Source organism: Mastigoproctus giganteus, chromosome 11, assembly GCF_048544385.1.
Source record: "Mastigoproctus giganteus isolate SK-2022 chromosome 11, ASM4854438v1, whole genome shotgun sequence".
In the NCBI taxonomy this organism is placed as follows: domain Eukaryota; kingdom Metazoa; phylum Arthropoda; class Arachnida; order Uropygi; family Thelyphonidae; genus Mastigoproctus; species Mastigoproctus giganteus.
The window spans coordinates 34639896-34661521 of record NC_143585.1 but is presented as its reverse complement, the minus strand read 5'-3'; the positions used below and the strand labels follow the sequence as shown (position 1 = coordinate 34661521).

At 33.5% G+C, this 21626-nt stretch overlaps 1 protein-coding gene across 1 annotated transcript in view; it reads right to left on the bottom strand.

The window, feature by feature from the left end:
- LOC150077889 (Y+L amino acid transporter 2-like) overlaps positions 1–21626 on the bottom strand; it is a 145791-nt gene that overhangs the window by 11603 nt on the left and 112562 nt on the right. The window contains exons 6-9 of the mRNA XM_090384197.1: positions 12453–12556; positions 11870–11966; positions 3322–3471; positions 1229–1313 (exon numbers count right to left, since the gene is read on the bottom strand). Coding sequence (XP_090240323.1) covers positions 1229–1313; positions 3322–3471; positions 11870–11966; positions 12453–12556 — 436 coding nt within the window. The remainder of the gene's footprint in view (positions 1–1228; positions 1314–3321; positions 3472–11869; positions 11967–12452; positions 12557–21626) is intronic.

The following is a 21626-nucleotide window of genomic DNA, read 5'->3' as shown; positions in this document are numbered from 1 at the left end:
TATCAGAGGTAACTATAAAAAAAAAAATTATTGTAAAAAAAAATTGTCTACTTTTAAGCTACAAAGTGAATTCAAGAAAATTAAATCGGTGCATATTGTTCATTAAATATCAATTTTTAAAGTGTGTATACATAATTTCGAAATACCCTGTACATATATACAAGGGGCATCAAAAAGTTTGTACCCTTACCTAGAAATAATAGCTCTAGAAAGGTGAAACTTCATAGGAACTTTAATCCTTTTCTTGATTAGACCGGGGTTTGAGCCCGTCACCACCAAATGCGGAAAGGTCAGGGAAATGACCACCGCATATTCCTGGAGCAATATGGCCTTAGTTGCTAATGCTCCTAAAAAAAAAAAAAATCCTTTTCTATGTGACACATTTCTCCCATCTATGGATCAGATGTTTAATGCCTTGATCATAGAAGTCTGCATTTTTTGTCTGAAACCACAATTCCACTGCTGTGCTTCCACTGCTTTGACATGTCTTTAGTCTCCGGATCATACTGGTATACCCAGCATTCGTCATTTGTCACCAACTGATCAAAAAAGTTCTGAACATCCACATTACACAAATCCAACAGTTGGCGAGAACACTGCATTCGACATTGCTTCTGCAAAGGCGTCAACAATCTTGGAACCCATCATGCGGAAACCTTAGACATGTGCAGATGGTCATGACTGCACTGCTGTGGGCAGACTGCATTTGCAATGAAATTAATTGTCACACGTCTGTTACTCAGCACCAGCTGCTCAACCTTTGCAACCGTCTCGCTGTCTGTGGATGTTGATGGCCTTCCTTCTCTTGGCTCATCAAAGACACTTGTATGACCACACTGGAACTCCCATTTACAATTTTTTACAGTCATAGGATGGACAATTCTTCTCATACACAGCTTTCATTTCTTTGTCAATTTCCTGAGCTTTCTTGCCCTGCAAATGCAGGAACTTGATCACTGCTCAATACTCCACTTTGTCAACCATAGGGTCCTTCCTTAGATTCAGGGCTCCACCTCTGGTGTACAATCACCTACACGTTAGTTATTGAATATGTAGACAACTTATATTAAAAACGGCATTTTCCGACTGATGTTTTATCTAGGTCAAGGTACAAACGTTTTGATACCCCTCACACACACAAAATGAAAAAAGGAAAATTTCATGATAATTAAAATTTACTTAAATTACAATTTTACATACTTCAATTATACATATATATATATCTCACCTGTTCCAATAGGATCTGCAATCATTGGTACTATTGTAATAAAGATGGAAGCCAAAATGTAAATAAATGGGAAAATTATATGTACCTGAAAAAAAGGTAGCAGAATATTACCCAAAAACAATCAGTAAATCAAAAATAAATAAATATTTCTTATATTTGATAGCAGCTACAGAAGGTCAGAGAATTTACACGAGGTAAAAGGGAAAAAAAGCATAAAATCCAAAATAGTTATTACCAGTCCACACAAAAATGTCTTTTACTGAAATTATTTTGAACATAGAAATAAAAATTCCAACATCTTGTAGGATTTTATTCTTCACCACTGGGTCAAAAGAAAGTGCCCACTACAGGCAGTTGTCCACTTTACAGAGGTCAGTGTAGCCAGTTCCAATAATTCAGAAAAATTAAATTCGGTGTAACCGGTTGCTTACTCAGTTTTTTTTATTATTATTATTGATTATCATTGTACATATGTGTCTCAGCTAATTAACTTTTAATAATTAACACAACTTTTAGTAAACACATAATTAAGTTTTGGTAAAAATTAATAAAAATAGAACATTTCATTTTGGAAATTCTTTTCGTTATGGATAATAAGATCACTTACTAGTTTTAGTCTACAATTCATAATTTTTGCTCACACAGAATTTTTTTAAAATGTAATAGGATATTAATAAATCCCCTCCTTTAATGGGCCAAAACCTCCTTCCCTTTTTAAATTTCTGTATACAACCCTGCTGCAAATATCAAAAAATTTCATTTCTTAAAAAATTAGCAGTCAATGTAATGCATGTTGACATATCATTCTGACCAGTATTCCAAATCTGCACACACAAACAAATTTCATAGGTAGCTACTTAAAGAATCACCATTTCTCACTGCTAAGTGAAAGTGGTTTGGTTTAGTTTTTTTTGGTTTTATTGGCGCATCAGCTACTAAGGCTATAATGCGCCAAGACCAGGTCATTTATAAAAATTTTTTTAAACTTTCAGTGACCTAAGTGAAAGTGGCAAGTGACATCAAGGGAAAATTGTCACTATTCCGCAGTCAAAATGGATACTGCTATTGCTAAAGCAGTTATGAAAGTAATATCAAGCATCAGTGTTTTTTTTTTAACAAATATACAGGAATATTCAATGTACAGCATGTCCACAAACCTCTTTTACAAAAAACTGAAACGTTATTGCACGAATAGGACACATGATAAAAATATGAAACCACTTCCAAGTGATACAGAATATCTTCATGTTTTTATTCACAAATCGGAAAATGTGTGTGCTACAACAGATGGCAGCATAACTGCAAAACTGTAATCATGGAAAAATTTATCATCAAAATTCTATCCTCCAGGTTTTGTCTGCAATCAGTGGCTTCTGTAAGAGCAATAACTTATATGGTTTCATCCTCAGACAGTGACATAACACGTTACACATTGTTAACCTTGACATGTTAAGCTCATGACTGGCATGTTATATAGATTTTCCTGGGCAAAACTGGTCAGTGAGGTGTAATATTGAACTAGCAATATTACACCTCACTGACCTTTGCTCACATCTCTGCCAGGATGACTGCACAAACAAGCATCCATTATGAAATTTTCGTACCACTGCATAACTGTGGGTCTACTTGGTTTCTTTTTAATATAAATTTTTTATGCATAAATTTCAAACATGGTTCAAAATTTACATATAACAGAGTGGCAGATTGCAGCTCATTGAACCAAAGTATACATTTGCCTTCTTGCGGTTGGTAAATACTGCCATGATTACACTTGTGTGATTATTCTGCCTTCTACTGTCTGCATATCATAATCAAGTTATCAACAATGGACATAAAATTTATTAAATCAAACCAAAATAATACATATAAAAAAAAATTTCTTTGGAGGCTTATTATTTTTATATAATTTCTTGTTTTATATATTTATAAGTTTTTGATGTGACATTTCATCCAGTAAATAATTTTTTCCTTCATATAAAGGACTATGGGTAGCAAAGTAAGAGAAAATTATGAGGGAAATTCACACTCCAATATTTTATTTTATGCTTGGCTTACTAATTTTATAAGCTTTTTAAATAAATAATGAAACTTACTTTAATTGGGCGATGCAGGTTGGGTTGCTTCCACCTCAAATAGGGCAAGCATACAACAGCAAGGCCAATAGCTAACCACGTTGCAAATCCCACATAATTAATAAGGGCATAGATATCACTAGAGCAAAGATAGACAAGAGACAACAGTGCCTATAAAAATAAAAAGTTATTTGTAAATAATTTTAGAAAGAATCAGAGTATAAAATAGCCTTTAATAATGACAACACTGCAAAACAATAATTAAGTAATCAGCTAATTAAATAATTAATTCATTAAAAATTGTTATATATACACAAAATATTTCAAAATGGTATGGAACAGAAATAGGAGCATATTCCATAGCTAAAAATAAGAATAAAGTTCCTATAAACATATGTCTCAAAAGTCTGTTTCAAAGATATTAAACATTAATTGTAAATCGACAAAACATTTTTATGTTAAAATAACTTATGATTCACATCAGTGTTGGCATACAGAAATATATACAAAACCTGACATGAATAGATTGTTCTACCCCATGAATCACACCAGTTACTCAGATGTGAGTAATCAGAGCAGAATTATACTAGCGGTGTCAATTGTCTATTACTTGAGTGTCAGGTTCAATGGCAACTGCCTCACTGTTTACAGTACATTTGTTAAATTGTTATTAAACTGTTATAATTTCAACTTTATGAATACATTTGCTACAGTGTAGAGACAAATTAGAGAAACAGATAAAGCTAAAACCATTATGAGTAAATGATGGTAGAGGGGGAGATTTCAATGAACTTCAAATGTTGAAGAGAAAATGCTGCTGCTATATAAATATCAGCTACCACAGATACAAGAAGGTTATCAGTTTGCATGTAGAGGATACTATATGAACAGCAATCATATCCATTTCGAAACATGCCTGTACAAGAATTGTTGCCAATAAGATATAAATAAGTGTAGAAATTTTGTCAGTAGCTCATTTTGAATTGTAAATGTGATTGTCAATTTCTAAGTACATTCTGGTTTCAGATAATGACGTTTTACAAGAAACAGAATTTGTAACTCTTGAAACACTCATACCTGGGACAAAGAAAGCCCACATGTGACTGTCAGTACTTATTATTAACATATATTTTCCTTTAATGTTTGGCATAGTATTTTTGGAGACAACCTTACTGGACCTTATTTTTTACCAACAGGGCTTTCAGGAATGGCATACCTACATTTTACGTATGATTGATTTACAAAAACTTCACTTATTTGGGACTATTATTTTCTGACCAAAATTGCAGTACCGTAAAAATGTTAGGAATGTAAATTTAATTTGAAAAATTGTTAGAAATTACTTTGGAAAATTGTTTAGAATATAAATTGAAATTTGCACTTTGTTCTCCTTATTTTAGTCCTGTATGATCTGATAATGATGATGGGAAATTTACCCTGTGCTCCTCTTATTTTAATACAGGTATGGGATGATCCTAGCTGGATACTGAAACATCACCTCTGTAATAAATTTAGGAATCAAGTTAAAGTACTAAATTAATAAATTAATTTTACATTATCCACATGGTAAAAGTGGGCCATTTCAAAATTAAATCAAATTAAATTTCAAAAATTAATCAATAAAGGGAAATAAAACTATGTGGCAATAACAGAGGAATTTTACTCCTTAGTGTATCAGAAAAAATATATTCATGTAACTTAGAGAAATGGGTTAGAAGTACCTGAATATTTGATGGGTGCAGCAAAACATTCTTACAGCATATGGTTAATACTAAACTTGGGAAAGAATAGTCAGATTTAAGGCCAAACAGAGTACACTAGGATCAAATGCACTATGACAAATTATAAAAATGTCCCAAATCAAAATGCCAGGTTTTGCTATCTTTCCATAACAAAAACTTTTATTTAAGATTTGGTCACAGTATGTGACAAAGTACCAAATCTGTTCCTTGAAATTTTAGAAAAGTTATGATGTCAAGGATAATCTTTAAAGGAAAATCTGTAGTGAGGAATGAAGAGATTAGAAAAGCATAAAAATAAGCTTCAAGTCAGACAGGGTTGCACCTTATTGCCGCCCTTTATGACCCATTTAATAAAAGAACATAAGTTACTGTTTAGATGTAAAAATTGGACTGATGATACTGTGCTGCTAAACAGTACATACAAGATCGTCAAGAATTTCTATATAAATTAGATAAAGGTTGGTGACAATTTGGCATTAAACTTAGTTGCACAAAAGCAAAAATTATGAAAGTTGGGAGAGACATGAAAAATTTAGGGTGCAGCAAAACATTCTTACAGCATATGGTTAATACTAAACTTGGGAAAGAATAGTCCTGTATGACTAAATAACCAGAAAATTGAACAAGTGCATATTGTATACCTAGGAACAGTCTTTAATGAAAAAGGAAGGTTAGACATAAAAATAAACAACAGAACAAGTAAAAAAAAGTGTAAAATGCTGATTACACAAATGCATTTGAATAAAAAGTGAAATTAGCCAAAAAACATTATTAAGCCTATTTTAGCTTATGCAGCTGGTAAGAAATAACAGAACTGATCAAAAATCAGAAATTAGTTTTAAGAAAAATATATGGACCATATTACAAATCAGAAACCAAGAAAAAAATTGTGGGGTAATGAATATCTATTCAAAAACAAGTGAAGCAAACATAAATCACAGTAGTCATATAGGCAGACCAAGAGGACAATGAATCAGTGGTGTCAAACAAGCATAAGAGAAAAGAGGGCCACTCTGGCTAGGGCTAAAGATCTAACAGAAAATAAGACAGCAAAGAGAGAAAACAGTATATGGAAGGCTGGTGGTTTATAAAGACTAATTTGTATTATTATAATGACCTTTATGCTTACTGGGCTTAACAGATTTGGATGATGGCGATGACATACAGTACATTCAGAAAGTTCCAAATGATGTATTAGTAATGGCCACATGGTGTAAGGAAGCCTAAGGCTTATACTGCACCAGCATAAAAAAATAAAATAAAATAATAATTAATAAATAATAAAAGAAAAGGAAATAAACGACCTATGCATTTCCCTCCTCCCTCATCCAGCTGACCTTTAAATTTCCCCAAACATCAGCACATGTAGGTAACTTATTTCAGAAATTTATGACTCACTGGCTAAAATTTCCTTCCTCCCTGAAAATATTAAATATGCACACCCTTTGTGGTCCAGAATTATTTTTGCTGTATTCCCATGCAGTCCAGCTCTAAAGTCCAAAAAAAAAAAAAAAAATGGGTATGTGAAATGTGATGTTTGTTCAAAAATTATTTATTTTTGGGTTTGTATGAGTTAATTAAGTAAAATTGCATGGCAAAACATTTTATAAACTCTGTACACATTTTAATTATTTATTATTTATATAATTTTAGTGTGTCATATTTTTTGAAACTTTCAAACTCCTGCAATCCTTTGGGAGCATATCTCTTGCAATACCAAACTGTTTCTATCTTCCCACTTTTAACACTTCTGTCACCACCTACTACACAGTTTCACATTCTCATCTTTCACCGAAAAAGGAGGACAAACATTCAACATCTTCTGCATGTGAACTCAATGGCCTTTTTCTACAAAGAATGTTCTTATTTTGCACAGCTTCTACTAGTTGAACAAGCAACTTCTTTCAAAACTGCATGTGACAAAGGTTCTTTTGAGATGGATCTACCACCTTCATCAGGATGAAACTGTTCAAACTGAAATTTCTTAAGGGCGGAATATTTTCTCCACTATTTCATTAATTTTAAATGAACAAATAACTAAACACAAGAAATATAGGTGCTAGACAAAAGACTGCTACAGTCCTCTGTCTACATCACACATATTTCTTGTGTATTCACAAATAGTAACTGGCTTTTCAATTTTAAAGATTGCATCCCTGCCTTTACTGTTCCCATTGCTTTGGTATTACAGAATGCACAAGTGCAGTTCTTTTGTCTTTCTATTGCTAACACATTATCTTTTTGAAAACCCACAAGCCTGTGCTTTTTGAGTTTCTTTGTGATAATCTCTTTGTTTCCCATAAAAATGCCTCTTGGGTGTGTGTATATTTAACTTATGAAGTGCTTCTACTAGTTACATAATTGTGTAAAACCAGTCAGTACTGTGAAGCAGTTGATTGATGAAATAAAGCAAGATCCTTGAAGTAAAAGTTGAGTCCCCTTTTATCAAGTCAGTAGTAGGCTTTCCAAAATATAACCAAATAAATGACACATAACCCGTTTCTAGTTAACTAAAATAAATATATGAAGGCCTCCTCTGCTGGCTTTTGAGAATTATAACATTTGAATGAAATTCCATTTTTGAAACCAACAATAGTTTCATCTTATGCAATATTCTTCCTAGAACAAACATTTTTTTATCATTCCAATCACCAAAATTATTTTTTACTTTAGATCCCCCTACTATGAATTCCTTTTGTTTTCTATTGTGTTGGTGGGCAGCATAGCAACATCCAAAATATCTGCAGAAATCTCTTCCTGATAAATATATTCTTGAAAAATTAAATTCTATTTATTCTTCAGACCAATATTACTTTATATTGGGTGTCCAGAAAACTCCTTTACAAAATTAAAACATTGTGTGAATAGGGTACATGATACAAATCTGAAACATGTCCAAGTGATAGAGGTGCTAACCAGAGGTGTTTGATGTGGATACCTTTAGTTACTTTGCAGATGTCCCATCTACAATCCAATTCCTCCTATATTTGGCCCAACGTATCCCTGTGAGTGGAGCTGATTGTTTCACAAATGCACTATGTTTAAGTTTCATAATGGTTCCTGGCATACATGAAACACAGACCTAGTCTTTCATAAATATGACTCCTTAAGATTTTACTCTCTGACCCAAAGAATAAAATCTAAAGGAGTCAGATCAGGGAATCACGGGACCACAAAATCAGTCTTCCTCTTTCAATCTCCTTCCCAGAAAATGCTGTGTTTTCAGGTATGCATAAACTTTGAAGTAATGTGAAAAGCTCAGTCTTGTTGGAAAATCAAGTCACCATCATTGTGATCCTGCAGTTAGGATATAAAGAAATTCTATAAAATATCCAAATACACAATGTCTGTGATTGTAGCTTCTACAAAGAAGAAAGGTCTGCACACTTTATAAAAAATCATTGTGCAAAAACACAAATTCCACCATGAGTCAAGTTTTGCAATTATGCTGCCACCTGCTTTGTGAATAAAAACTTGACGATGTCCTTATCACCTGGAAGTGGTTTTAGATTGGTATCATGTACCCTATTCACACAATAACATTTTAGTTTTGTAAAGGAGGTGGGTGGACAAAACATCTTCAGTTTGTTCAAATTCTGCATCACAAAGCTCTAAGAGTTTCTCAATTTCTCTATCAGAAAGGCTGTTAAGAGATGTTGAAGACAATTTAAATACTTCACTTCTAACACTCCATGACTTCTAAAATGAAAAACAACTACTGCCTGCTGTTAAAAATTGATATAAACACAAATATAGTTTTTTACATTGTTTACATGAAGTATATAGATGACAGTACAATAATTATGGTAGCACAGTGAACAAATTTCATAATCAGCAACAACTGATAGTCATGACATCAGACCACAAACAGTTAGTAATAGAGGCATGTGATGCAAGAAAGCAAGCTCATACACTTGCTTTCTTGCATCACATGCCTCAGCCAAAGAAAAAAAAAAAAAAAAAATTCACACAACCATTCTCCCTAAATGTTTGTACAATTCCTCCTTGAACTTATTTAAGCTATCAGCTTCCACAACAACAGATGGAAGCTTGCTCCAGCAATTAACCACCTGCTGGCTAAATGCAAATTTCCACACTTCAATTTGACAACTGTCTTGCCTCGATTTGAATTAATGGCCACTCAGGTTCGTAATCTGAGCAAGCTGAAGCATCCCATGAGAATTCAGCGTCGTCAACCCATTTAAGGCTTTATACACCTCAATCAGATCACCTCGCAGGTGTCTAGTCTCGAGCCGCTGCAATTTGTAGAACTTAAGCTCTTTCTTGGTAAGAAGACTGCCTCCATTTACCTTATCTATCTTGTTGCCCTTCTCTGTACTTGCTCAAGCAAATCTACATCCTTCCTAAAATGAGGCCTCCAGACCCGTATGCAGTACTCAAGACGTAGCCAGACCATTGACTTATACAAAGGGATAATCACCTCCTTTTCCCTGCTAGCAAAATTCTTGTATATCATTGACAAAACCCCATGATCTGCTCTTGAAGCCTGTCTGCATTGCTCAGAAAACTTCATATCTGACTGCACGATTAGTACCAGGTCTTTTTCATTTTATACCACCCTAAGTGTAGTATCACACAGTTGGTACGTTCCTCTGAGGTTACTTCTACCGACATGCAGTACTTTGCATTTGTCAATGTTAAACTTCAGTTGCCACTTCTCAGCCCATCTGCCCAAATTTTCTAGATCCTGTTGCAGTAGCACACTGCCAACATTTGTATCATCTGCAAACTTCGACACTAAGCCTAATATACATTCATCAATACCATTGATAAATATACAAAACAACAGTGGGCCCACACCGAAGAGCATCGTCCACTGATCACCACCCTTTTATCCATTGTAGCAACTTACTCTTAATACCATACCATTCTGCTCAATTTGGACAGTAGTCTTTAATGCACAACAGTGTCAAAAGCTTTCAACATAATTAGCTTCCACGGAATTACATATTTCAGCGATTGTAATTGCTTGAAGAAATCTAGAAAGCATTTTGTGCCATCATCTTTGACATTTTATTGTGATAATGGAATCCTTGAAGCAAACTTTCATAAACCAATTTAGCCTTGGAAAAAGGAAAAAATATTGCATGGCACCAGATTTGGTGAATAAAGTATATCTCTAATGTTATTATCCGATGTTTAGTGAGATACTGCTAACCAAAATGGACCTTTTAGCAGGTGCACAGTTAATGTAACAAGAACCAATCTCCCTGATCCTTTCTTGGGTCTTTTACTTCTGATAGGATCTATTAGGTAAAAAAAGTGTACTTCAGTTTACTTTTAAGGTATGAATTCAAAGTAGACAATTCTTTTATAAAATTTTAAAAACCTTTACAGAAATGCTGGAGCCACTTGTACACTTGCTGTGATTTAATAAATCATCACTACATAGTTATTGTGACATACAGAATTTTTAAATAGCACATGACATGTGAAACTGGTGCATCACTCAGTTAATGGCATTTTACTGTTATTAGCTGCAACACCAAAATACAACATCACCTTGTACTTGAAATTGAATTAAATTTGCTATCCATGGGCAATGCTTGCCCAAAATTATGTCTATAATTCCTCTAAATGAGACTGGATAACTACAGCTATGACCAAATTCCTTCAAGAGTCCTCCAGTTTCCAATGGGATTCAAAAACAATAATCTCCAATAGGATGAGACATGATGAAACTATTACCAAGCCTCACAAAAAAGTCTGTTTTATCCACATTAAGTATCAAGAAGCATACCATTCATGACATTAAAAAAAAAAAAAAAAAAATGGAAAAATAAGTGACACCAACAAGTGCAAGTTGCATAAATAAACTCAAAACATATGCAGACGCTAACTTTTCACTGAGCTAGGCTAGGGCAGAAGTTTAAACAACCAATAGATAGCAGCCTGAAATATTGTGTTTGGTGTTGTCTATAACAAGTAAAATGCAGAAGTAATTCTGTATTATGCAACTTCGAAATTTTTTAAACCATCAGAGAAAACTGATAAAATAGCACCAATATTTTGTTAGCATATCTTTAAAATACATATAAATACAAAACCTAATCAAGCTTAATAGAACTATAAGAGCAAACCTCTAGAGCCCTGTGGAACTGTGATAAAATCATCAAAGCACAACTAATCTTCTGGACAAAAGACAAAGTTTAAAACAAAATACTTTTCCATGCTATAAACTACTCAAGACTCAATTGAATATTTTCTCCTAAGGTGCTTTTGTTACTTGTGACTTGAATAAGTTTAACAAACAGCTTAGTATTACTGTCTGATCAATTCTTGTCTAGACCTGACAAAAACTGAAAGGTTGTTGGAGCTCAGCAATTGTTTTATGACTTTTGCCATCCCATGAATCTCCAGGGGATTAACTAAATAGCTGATGAAGGGTGTGTGTGTGTGCGCGATCTAGAAGAAAACATGTCCTCCATGTTTTCTTCTAGATCACACACAACTACAGTCCTGATTGAAGGGGCCTTTAAGATTTTCTGCACTCATTTGGAGAAGTTTGCAGAAATTCTTAAAGGCCTCTTCAATCAGGACTGTAGTTGCTGATCCCAGGCAGACAAAATCAGATTTTCTACTGAATTAGTCTAGATTTTTCAGCCCATGAATTCAAATCAATTCATGAACACACACTTCTGTATGATAAACAGCACAGTACTGTGAATATTTTGAATACAGTATTAATACTTGTGTCTATTTTCAAATAATTTGGTAAAATTTTGATTACAATGGGATTAAAAGAAATTGAAAAAAAAAAAAAAAAAAGCATATATACTAATAAAAATTTATTTTCCACTACTCACCATAAATATAACTGCTGGCACTGGGGTCAAGTGATTTATCTGAATCATAGATAAAATTGCAGGCATCTGCCCTTCAGCTGCTCCAGCATAAAACAATCTGAAATTACAAACAAAATAAATTTAAGTAGCCAATATTTTGTCCATTAAAATGGCTTCCAATTTGAATATAATTCCTACATGCAAAAATATTTGATGCTAACTCTAAAATGGCTATAAATGAAGAATTAGCACAACTGATAATCAAATTTTATGAACCATCTATAATAATAAAAAAAAAAATTTACTTTTCAGATAGTTCACAAGGAAGAAAACCTATAAGCATTAATCTGTATGTTGTAGGCATCAACATCAAATGAATGTAGAATAAAAAATGCATCTAAGCCATGAGCATGACAATAAAATAAAGCACATAATTAACTGAGATAAATAAATAACAGATTTTGAGTATGATTTCTTTTAGCAAGTAAAAGAAATCATACTCAAAGAAATAATATCAAAGGGTATGCAGTGATTAATATAAATTAACATCACAAAGAATAACATATACTTTAAATTTATGTGGCAGAATAGCATTATTTCTTACCGAGAAGAGGTAAACAGAATTCCATTTACACCACCAAAAGTGGACATGGCAACAAAAACAGGAACTATCCATGCCATCACTCCATACAAGTGTTCTGCAAATGTCTGTATGAGGAGGGAGGAAAAAACAAAAAAGGTATATTGTATCAATTAAAAAAAAAAAATCTAAAATTACAATTTTCGTGCAACATGTGCCTATTCATTAGATATTAGTTCTGTTTCATTTTTACATTTAATTACTTTCTAAGTTTTGATTTGCCACACATAAATGACAGTGTAGACATTGAACTCACATTCACATACAAAGATTTAAATTTGAGGAAAACAGTGGCTTTTTTAATATTAATTAAGTTTAGTGATTTTGTGATAACTGACTTTGTTTTTTGGCAATATCAAAAAACAAATTTGGTTTTTAGGAACATTAGCAACTAAGGCCATATTGCTCCGGGAATATGCAGTGGTCATTCCCTGACCTTTCCGCATCCTCCGTATTTGGTGGTGACAGGCTCGAACCCCGGTCTAATCAAGAAGCGTATGTTACGCACTGCTGCTTCTTCCCACCTGGCTACGGAGGCGCCCTCAAAAAACAAAGTTATTACAATTAAAAGTGAACAAGGCACCAGGGGTTGATGGAATCTATCCATCTATATTGAAGGAAGCAGCAAAAGAGAACACAAACCTTTAGCTATTATAATGGGATCAAATTCAGTTTAATGTCAGAATGCACAGTGCACTGGACATGTAGCCCAAGGAAGTTCAACACCAGTTGCAATTACAGTGGCTGAACCAACATATATTATCAAAATATGGTTGAAAAGTATTATTCTTCACAGAATAAAATGTTCATGTTAGGATCAAAGTTACAGGACTGAATTCGTTAAAAATACCTGAACATGAAATAAGAAACACTTTTTAATTTAACTTGCAACCTAGGCTGATGAAGTATTTACAGTTGCTCACATTTTGGTTGCACATGTTCAAAGATTTATTTTTATCTATTACTGATGGTAAGTAATTTCATATAATTGTTTTTTAAACAGAGATGTATAAAATTTAGCTTTTTATTGAATAAAGCAGCCTCAGAGGTCTGTAGAAATACCTGTTGAAGCATACAGTGAAAAAAAAAACTTTATTACAACATGACATATTTGAATGGTACAAGCACTACAAAGATGGGCACTAAAACACTGATCATGATGCAGGGTTTAGATACCATGCATATCAACAAATATCAAATTTTGTTTCCCATCAAAGTATTATTTGGATTGATCATCAAATAAAAAGTTCAGACTATTATCTAAAGTTTTGTTATTATCTGTTAGTTGAAAAGCTATTATACAGCAATACCTCGTTTAGCTCGGTTTCAAACAGCATGGGTTTCACTGTAACAAGGTTTTCAATTAAGTTTAAATGGAAAATTTACTGTACATATTAAAACTCATTCAATAGCCTGGACACATATGCTGCATTGTCGTAGCCTAGGTATGGTACACATATGCTGCGGTGCCAACTCCATTGTCTCACATGCACATGTGACAATAGCTTCCCTCAGGCAGTCAGCTGCAACGTGCTACAGTGTTCAGTATTCTTAATTTCATCTTGACAAGAAGAAGTGACAGCGTTTCAAACTTTTCATTTCACAATTTATTTTTTACCCTTTTAAATATGATCAAAAATATATCGGCATCTTGGTTAGAAAGCACTGCCAACAACAAGCATTCTGTTTGGCAGCATGTTTTGCCCCATTTGGTAAATGATTTCACTGGTTTTGAATCGCAAGTTCAGACAACTGCCAAAGACATTGTGATGATCGGAAAAGACTTGGGATTTGGAACTTTGGACACTGTTAATGTACGTGACTGCACTGACTCATATGCTGACCTGGTCTTGGCGCATTATAGCCTTAGTAGCTAATGCGCCAATAAAATCAAAACAATCAATCAATCAACTGACTCATATGCAAGTGACTTAGATGATGCAACTCTCCTTGAAATTGATGAGCAAACTGCATATGAAGAAGAGGAAAACAATTCTGAAGTGGCACCAAAAGTATTTTCAACAGAAGAATTGGAGAAAGTTTTTCAGGGGGTTGACATGGCCTGCGAGGCGATTATGAATGGAGATCCAAATGTTGAACATAGCATCAAGATACGGTAAAATTTACAAGATGGGATTTGATGCTACAAAGACTTGAATGCTGAGGAAAATTTTTAGGTATTATTGAAATAAGAAAATAAACAGCCACCTTTTTTAAAGTTTTTTCTCATCTCTCATGATGTTTCCTTTTCATTAAAAAATTTTTGCAATATTTTTTTTATTTCAAATCCTTTTAATTGGCTATCAAGAGCAAATTGTTTATAGATTTATTATAATTTATTTATAGACTTTCTCTGCTATGCATTCAACTAAAATCCATTATAATTATACCTCAATTAGCACAGTTTTACATAATACGGAACAGTTTCGGTACCAATTATCAGTTATGCAGGGTATTGCTGTATCTGATATTTTAAAATAAAAAGATTTTTCAACAGCCGATCAGTAGAAACAAGAGTTGAACTTTCAAAAGAACTTGCCGAAATTTGCAATTGTGATCCAGGATTTTTAAAAATAAGAGTGGCAGGAGATGAAATGTGGTGTAATCTTAATGACCCACACACAAAACATCAATCCTCTGAATGGATGTGCATTTCAGAGATGCAATCAGAAAGAAGAGACCTGATCTGTGGGCAAGAAAAAATTGTAAATGACAGTACTCCACAACAATCGTACTCATTTTGCAAAAATAATTTATGAATACTTTCTAAAAATGCTGTCTTACATCCTCTTTATTCATAATTCATATGACCTTGCACCTTGTGATTTTCATTTTTCCCAAACTAAAGAATTCATCGAAGGAACAATTTTTTTGGTGCAGCAGAAGTTATGGCAATTTATAGCACATGCAAGCAAGGAAATTTCAAATCAAATTAGGTAATAAATAAATACTCTTTATTGTGCACTGAAAGAGAAAATGAATAGTGCTATTGTACATATTTGAATTGACATATTTGAATGGTACAAGCACTACAAAGATGGGCACTAAAACACTGATCATGATGCAGGGTTTAGATACCATGCATATCAACAAATATCAAATTTTGTTTCCCATCAAAGTATTATTTGGATTGATCATCAAATAAAAAGTTCAGACTATTATCTAAAGTTTTGTTATTATCTGTTAGTTGAAAAGCTATTATACAGCAATACCTCGTTTAGCTCGGTTTCAAACAGCATGGGTTTCACTGTAACACGGTTTTCAATTAAGTTTAAATGGAAAATTTACTGTACATATTAAAACTCATTCAATAGCCTGGACACATATGCTGCATTGTCGTAGCCTAGGTATGGTACACATATGCTGCGGTGCCAACTCCATTGTCTCACATGCACATGTGACAATAGCTTCCCTCAGGCAGTCAGCTGCAACGTGCTACAGTGTTCAGTATTCTTAATTTCATCTTGACAAGAAGAAGTGACAGCGTTTCAAACTTTTCATTTCACAATTTATTTTTTACCCTTTTAAATATGATCAAAAATATATCGGCATCTTGGTTAGAAAGCACTGCCAACAACAAGCATTCTGTTTGGCAGCATGTTTTGCCCCATTTGGTAAATGATTTCACTGGTTTTGAATCGCAAGTTCAGACAACTGCCAAAGACATTGTGATGATCGGAAAAGACTTGGGATTTGGAACTTTGGACACTGTTAATGTACGTGACTGCACTGACTCATATGCTGACCTGGTCTTGGCGCATTATAGCCTTAGTAGCTAATGCGCCAATAAAATCAAAACAATCAATCAATCAACTGACTCATATGCAAGTGACTTAGATGATGCAACTCTCCTTGAAATTGATGAGCAAACTGCATATGAAGAAGAGGAAAACAATTCTGAAGTGGCACCAAAAGTATTTTCAACAGAAGAATTGGAGAAAGTTTTTCAGGGGGTTGACATGGCCTGCGAGGCGATTATGAATGGAGATCCAAATGTTGAACATAGCATCAAGATACGGTAAAATTTACAAGATGGGATTTGATGCTACAAAGACTTGAATGCTGAGGAAAATTTTTAGGTATTATTGAAATAAGAAAATAAACAGCCACCTTTTTTAAAGTTTTTTCTCATCTCTCATGATGTTTCCTTTTCATTAAAAAATTTTTGCAATATTTTTTTTATTTCAAATCCTTTTAATTGGCTATCAAGAGCAAATTGTTTATAGATTTATTATAATTTATTTATAGACTTTCTCTGCTATGCATTCAACTAAAATCCATTATAATTATACCTCAATTAGCACAGTTTTACATAATACGGAACAGTTTCGGTACCAATTATCAGTTATGCAGGGTATTGCTGTATCTGATATTTTAAAATAAAAAGATTTTTCAACAGCCGATCAGTAGAAACAAGAGTTGAACTTTCAAAAGAACTTGCCGAAATTTGCAATTGTGATCCAGGATTTTTAAAAATAAGAGTGGCAGGAGATGAAATGTGGTGTAATCTTAATGACCCACACACAAAACATCAATCCTCTGAATGGATGTGCATTTCAGAGATGCAATCAGAAAGAAGAGACCTGATCTGTGGGCAAGAAAAAATTGTAAATGACAGTACTCCACAACAATCGTACTCATTTTGCAAAAATAATTTATGAATACTTTCTAAAAATGCTGTCTTACATCCTCTTTATTCATAATTCATATGACCTTGCACCTTGTGATTTTCATTTTTCCCAAACTAAAGAATTCATCGAAGGAACAATTTTTTTGGTGCAGCAGAAGTTATGGCAATTTATAGCACATGCAAGCAAGGAAATTTCAAATCAAATTAGGTAATAAATAAATACTCTTTATTGTGCACTGAAAGAGAAAATGAATAGTGCTATTGTACATATTTGAATTGACATATTTGAATGGTACAAGCACTACAAAGATGGGCACTAAAACACTGATCATGATGCAGGGTTTAGATACCATGCATATCAACAAATATCAAATTTTGTTTCCCATCAAAGTATTATTTGGATTGATCATCAAATAAAAAGTTCAGACTATTATCTAAAGTTTTGTTATTATCTGTTAGTTGAAAAGCTATTATACAGCAATACCTCGTTTAGCTCGGTTTCAAACAGCATGGGTTTCACTGTAACACGGTTTTCAATTAAGTTTAAATGGAAAATTTACTGTACATATTAAAACTCATTCAATAGCCTGGACACATATGCTGCATTGTCGTAGCCTAGGTATGGTACACATATGCTGCGGTGCCAACTCCATTGTCTCACATGCACATGTGACAATAGCTTCCCTCAGGCAGTCAGCTGCAATGTGCTACAGTGTTCAGTATTCTTAATTTCATCTTGACAAGAAGAAGTGACAGCGTTTCAAACTTTTCATTTCACAATTTATTTTTTACCCTTTTAAATATGATCAAAAATATATCGGCATCTTGGTTAGAAAGCACTGCCAACAACAAGCATTCTGTTTGGCAGCATGTTTTGCCCCATTTGGTAAATAATTTCACTGGTTTTGAATCGCAAGTTCAGACAACTGCCAAAGACATTGTGATGATCGGAAAAGACTTGGGATTTGGAACTTTGGACACTGTTAATGTACGTGACTGCACTGACTCATATGCTGACCTGGTCTTGGCGCATTATAGCCTTAGTAGCTAATGCGCCAATAAAATCAAAACAATCAATCAATCAACTGACTCATATGCAAGTGACTTAGATGATGCAACTCTCCTTGAAATTGATGAGCAAACTGCATATGAAGAAGAGGAAAACAATTCTGAAGTGGCACCAAAAGTATTTTCAACAGAAGAATTGGAGAAAGTTTTTCAGGGGGTTGACATGGCCTGCGAGGCGATTATGAATGGAGATCCAAATGTTGAACATAGCATCAAGATACGGTAAAATTTACAAGATGGGATTTGATGCTACAAAGACTTGAATGCTGAGGAAAATTTTTAGGTATTATTGAAATAAGAAAATAAACAGCCACCTTTTTTAAAGTTTTTTCTCATCTCTCATGATGTTTCCTTTTCATTAAAAAATTTTTGCAATATTTTTTTTATTTCAAATCCTTTTAATTGGCTATCAAGAGCAAATTGTTTATAGATTTATTATAATTTATTTATAGACTTTCTCTGCTATGCATTCAACTAAAATCCATTATAATTATACCTCAATTAGCACAGTTTTACATAATACGGAACAGTTTCGGTACCAATTATCAGTTATGCAGGGTATTGCTGTATCTGATATTTTAAAATAAAAAGATTTTTCAACAGCCGATCAGTAGAAACAAGAGTTGAACTTTCAAAAGAACTTGCCGAAATTTGCAATTGTGATCCAGGATTTTTAAAAATAAGAGTGGCAGGAGATGAAATGTGGTGTAATCTTAATGACCCACACACAAAACATCAATCCTCTGAATGGATGTGCATTTCAGAGATGCAATCAGAAAGAAGAGACCTGATCTGTGGGCAAGAAAAAATTGTAAATGACAGTACTCCACAACAATCGTACTCATTTTGCAAAAATAATTTATGAATACTTTCTAAAAATGCTGTCTTACATCCTCTTTATTCATAATTCATATGACCTTGCACCTTGTGATTTTCATTTTTCCCAAACTAAAGAATTCATCGAAGGAACAATTTTTTTGGTGCAGCAGAAGTTATGGCAATTTATAGCACATGCAAGCAAGGAAATTTCAAATCAAATTAGGTAATAAATAAATACTCTTTATTGTGCACTGAAAGAGAAAATGAATAGTGCTATTGTACATATTTGAATTGACATATTTGAATGGTACAAGCACTACAAAGATGGGCACTAAAACATTGATCATGATGCAGGGTTTAGATACCATGCATATCAACAAATATCAAATTTTGTTTCCCATCAAAGTATTATTTGGATTGATCATCAAATAAAAAGTTCAGACTATTATCTAAAGTTTTGTTATTATCTGTTAGTTGAAAAGCTATTATACAGCAATACCTCGTTTAGCTCGGTTTCAAACAGCATGGGTTTCACTGTAACACGGTTTTCAATTAAGTTTAAATGGAAAATTTACTGTACATATTAAAACTCATTCAATAGCCTGGACACATATGCTGCATTGTCGTAGCCTAGGTATGGTACACATATGCTGCGGTGCCAACTCCATTGTCTCACATGCACATGTGACAATAGCTTCCCTCAGGCAGTCAGCTGCAACGTGCTACAGTGTTCAGTATTCTTAATTTCATCTTGACAAGAAGAAGTGACAGCGTTTCAAACTTTTCATTTCACAATTTATTTTTTACCCTTTTAAATATGATCAAAAATATATCGGCATCTTGGTTAGAAAGCACTGCCAACAACAAGCATTCTGTTTGGCAGCATGTTTTGCCCCATTTGGTAAATGATTTCACTGGTTTTGAATCGCAAGTTCAGACAACTGCCAAAGACATTGTGATGATCGGAAAAGACTTGGGATTTGGAACTTTGGACACTGTTAATGTACGTGACTGCACTGACTCATATGCTGACCTGGTCTTGGCGCATTATAGCCTTAGTAGCTAATGCGCCAATAAAATCAAAACAATCAATCAATCAACTGACTCATATGCAAGTGACTTAGATGATGCAACTCTCCTTGAAATTGATGAGCAAACTGCATATGAAGAAGAGGAAAACAATTCTGAAGTGGCACCAAAAGTATTTTCAACAGAAGAATTGGAGAAAGTTTTTCAGGGGGTTGACATGGCCTGCGAGGCGATTATGAATGGAGATCCAAATGTTGAACATAGCATCAAGATACGGTAAAATTTACAAGATGGGATTTGATGCTACAAAGACTTGAATGCTGAGGAAAATTTTTAGGTATTATTGAAATAAGAAAATAAACAGCCACCTTTTTTAAAGTTTTTTCTCATCTCTCATGATGTTTCCTTTTCATTAAAAAATTTTTGCAATATTTTTTTTATTTCAAATCCTTTTAATTGGCTATCAAGAGCAAATTGTTTATAGATTTATTATAATTTATTTATAGACTTTCTCTGCTATGCATTCAACTAAAATCCATTATAATTATACCTCAATTAGCACAGTTTCACATAATACGGAACAGTTTCGGTACCAATTATCAGTTATGCAGGGTATTGCTGTATCTGATATTTTAAAATAAAAAGATTTTTCAACAGCCGATCAGTAGAAACAAGAGTTGAACTTTCAAAAGAACTTGCAGAAATTTGCAATTGTGATCCAGGATTTTTAAAAATAAGAGTGGCAGGAGATGAAATGTGGTGTAATCTTAATGACCCACACACAAAACATCAATCCTCTGAATGGATGTGCATTTCAGAGATGCAATCAGAAAGAAGAGACCTGATCTGTGGGCAAGAAAAAATTGTAAATGACAGTACTCCACAACAATCGTACTCATTTTGCAAAAATAATTTATGAATACTTTCTAAAAATGCTGTCTTACATCCTCTTTATTCATAATTCATATGACCTTGCACCTTGTGATTTTCATTTTTCCCAAACTAAAGAATTCATCGAAGGAACAATTTTTTTGGTGCAGCAGAAGTTATGGCAATTTATAGCACATGCAAGCAAGGAAATTTCAAATCAAATTAGGTAATAAATAAATACTCTTTATTGTGCACTGAAAGAGAAAATGAATAGTGCTATTGTACATATTTGAATTGACATATTTGAATGGTACAAGCACTACAAAGATGGGCACTAAAACACTGATCATGATGCAGGGTTTAGATACCATGCATATCAACAAATATCAAATTTTGTTTCCCATCAAAGTATTATTTGGATTGATCATCAAATAAAAAGTTCAGACTATTATCTAAAGTTTTGTTATTATCTGTTAGTTGAAAAGCTATTATACAGCAATACCTCGTTTAGCTCGGTTTCAAACAGCATGGGTTTCACTGTAACACGGTTTTCAATTAAGTTTAAATGGAAAATTTACTGTACATATTAAAACTCATTCAATAGCCTGGACACATATGCTGCATTGTCGTAGCCTAGGTATGGTACACATATGCTGCGGTGCCAACTCCATTGTCTCACATGCACATGTGACAATAGCTTCCCTCAGGCAGTCAGCTGCAAC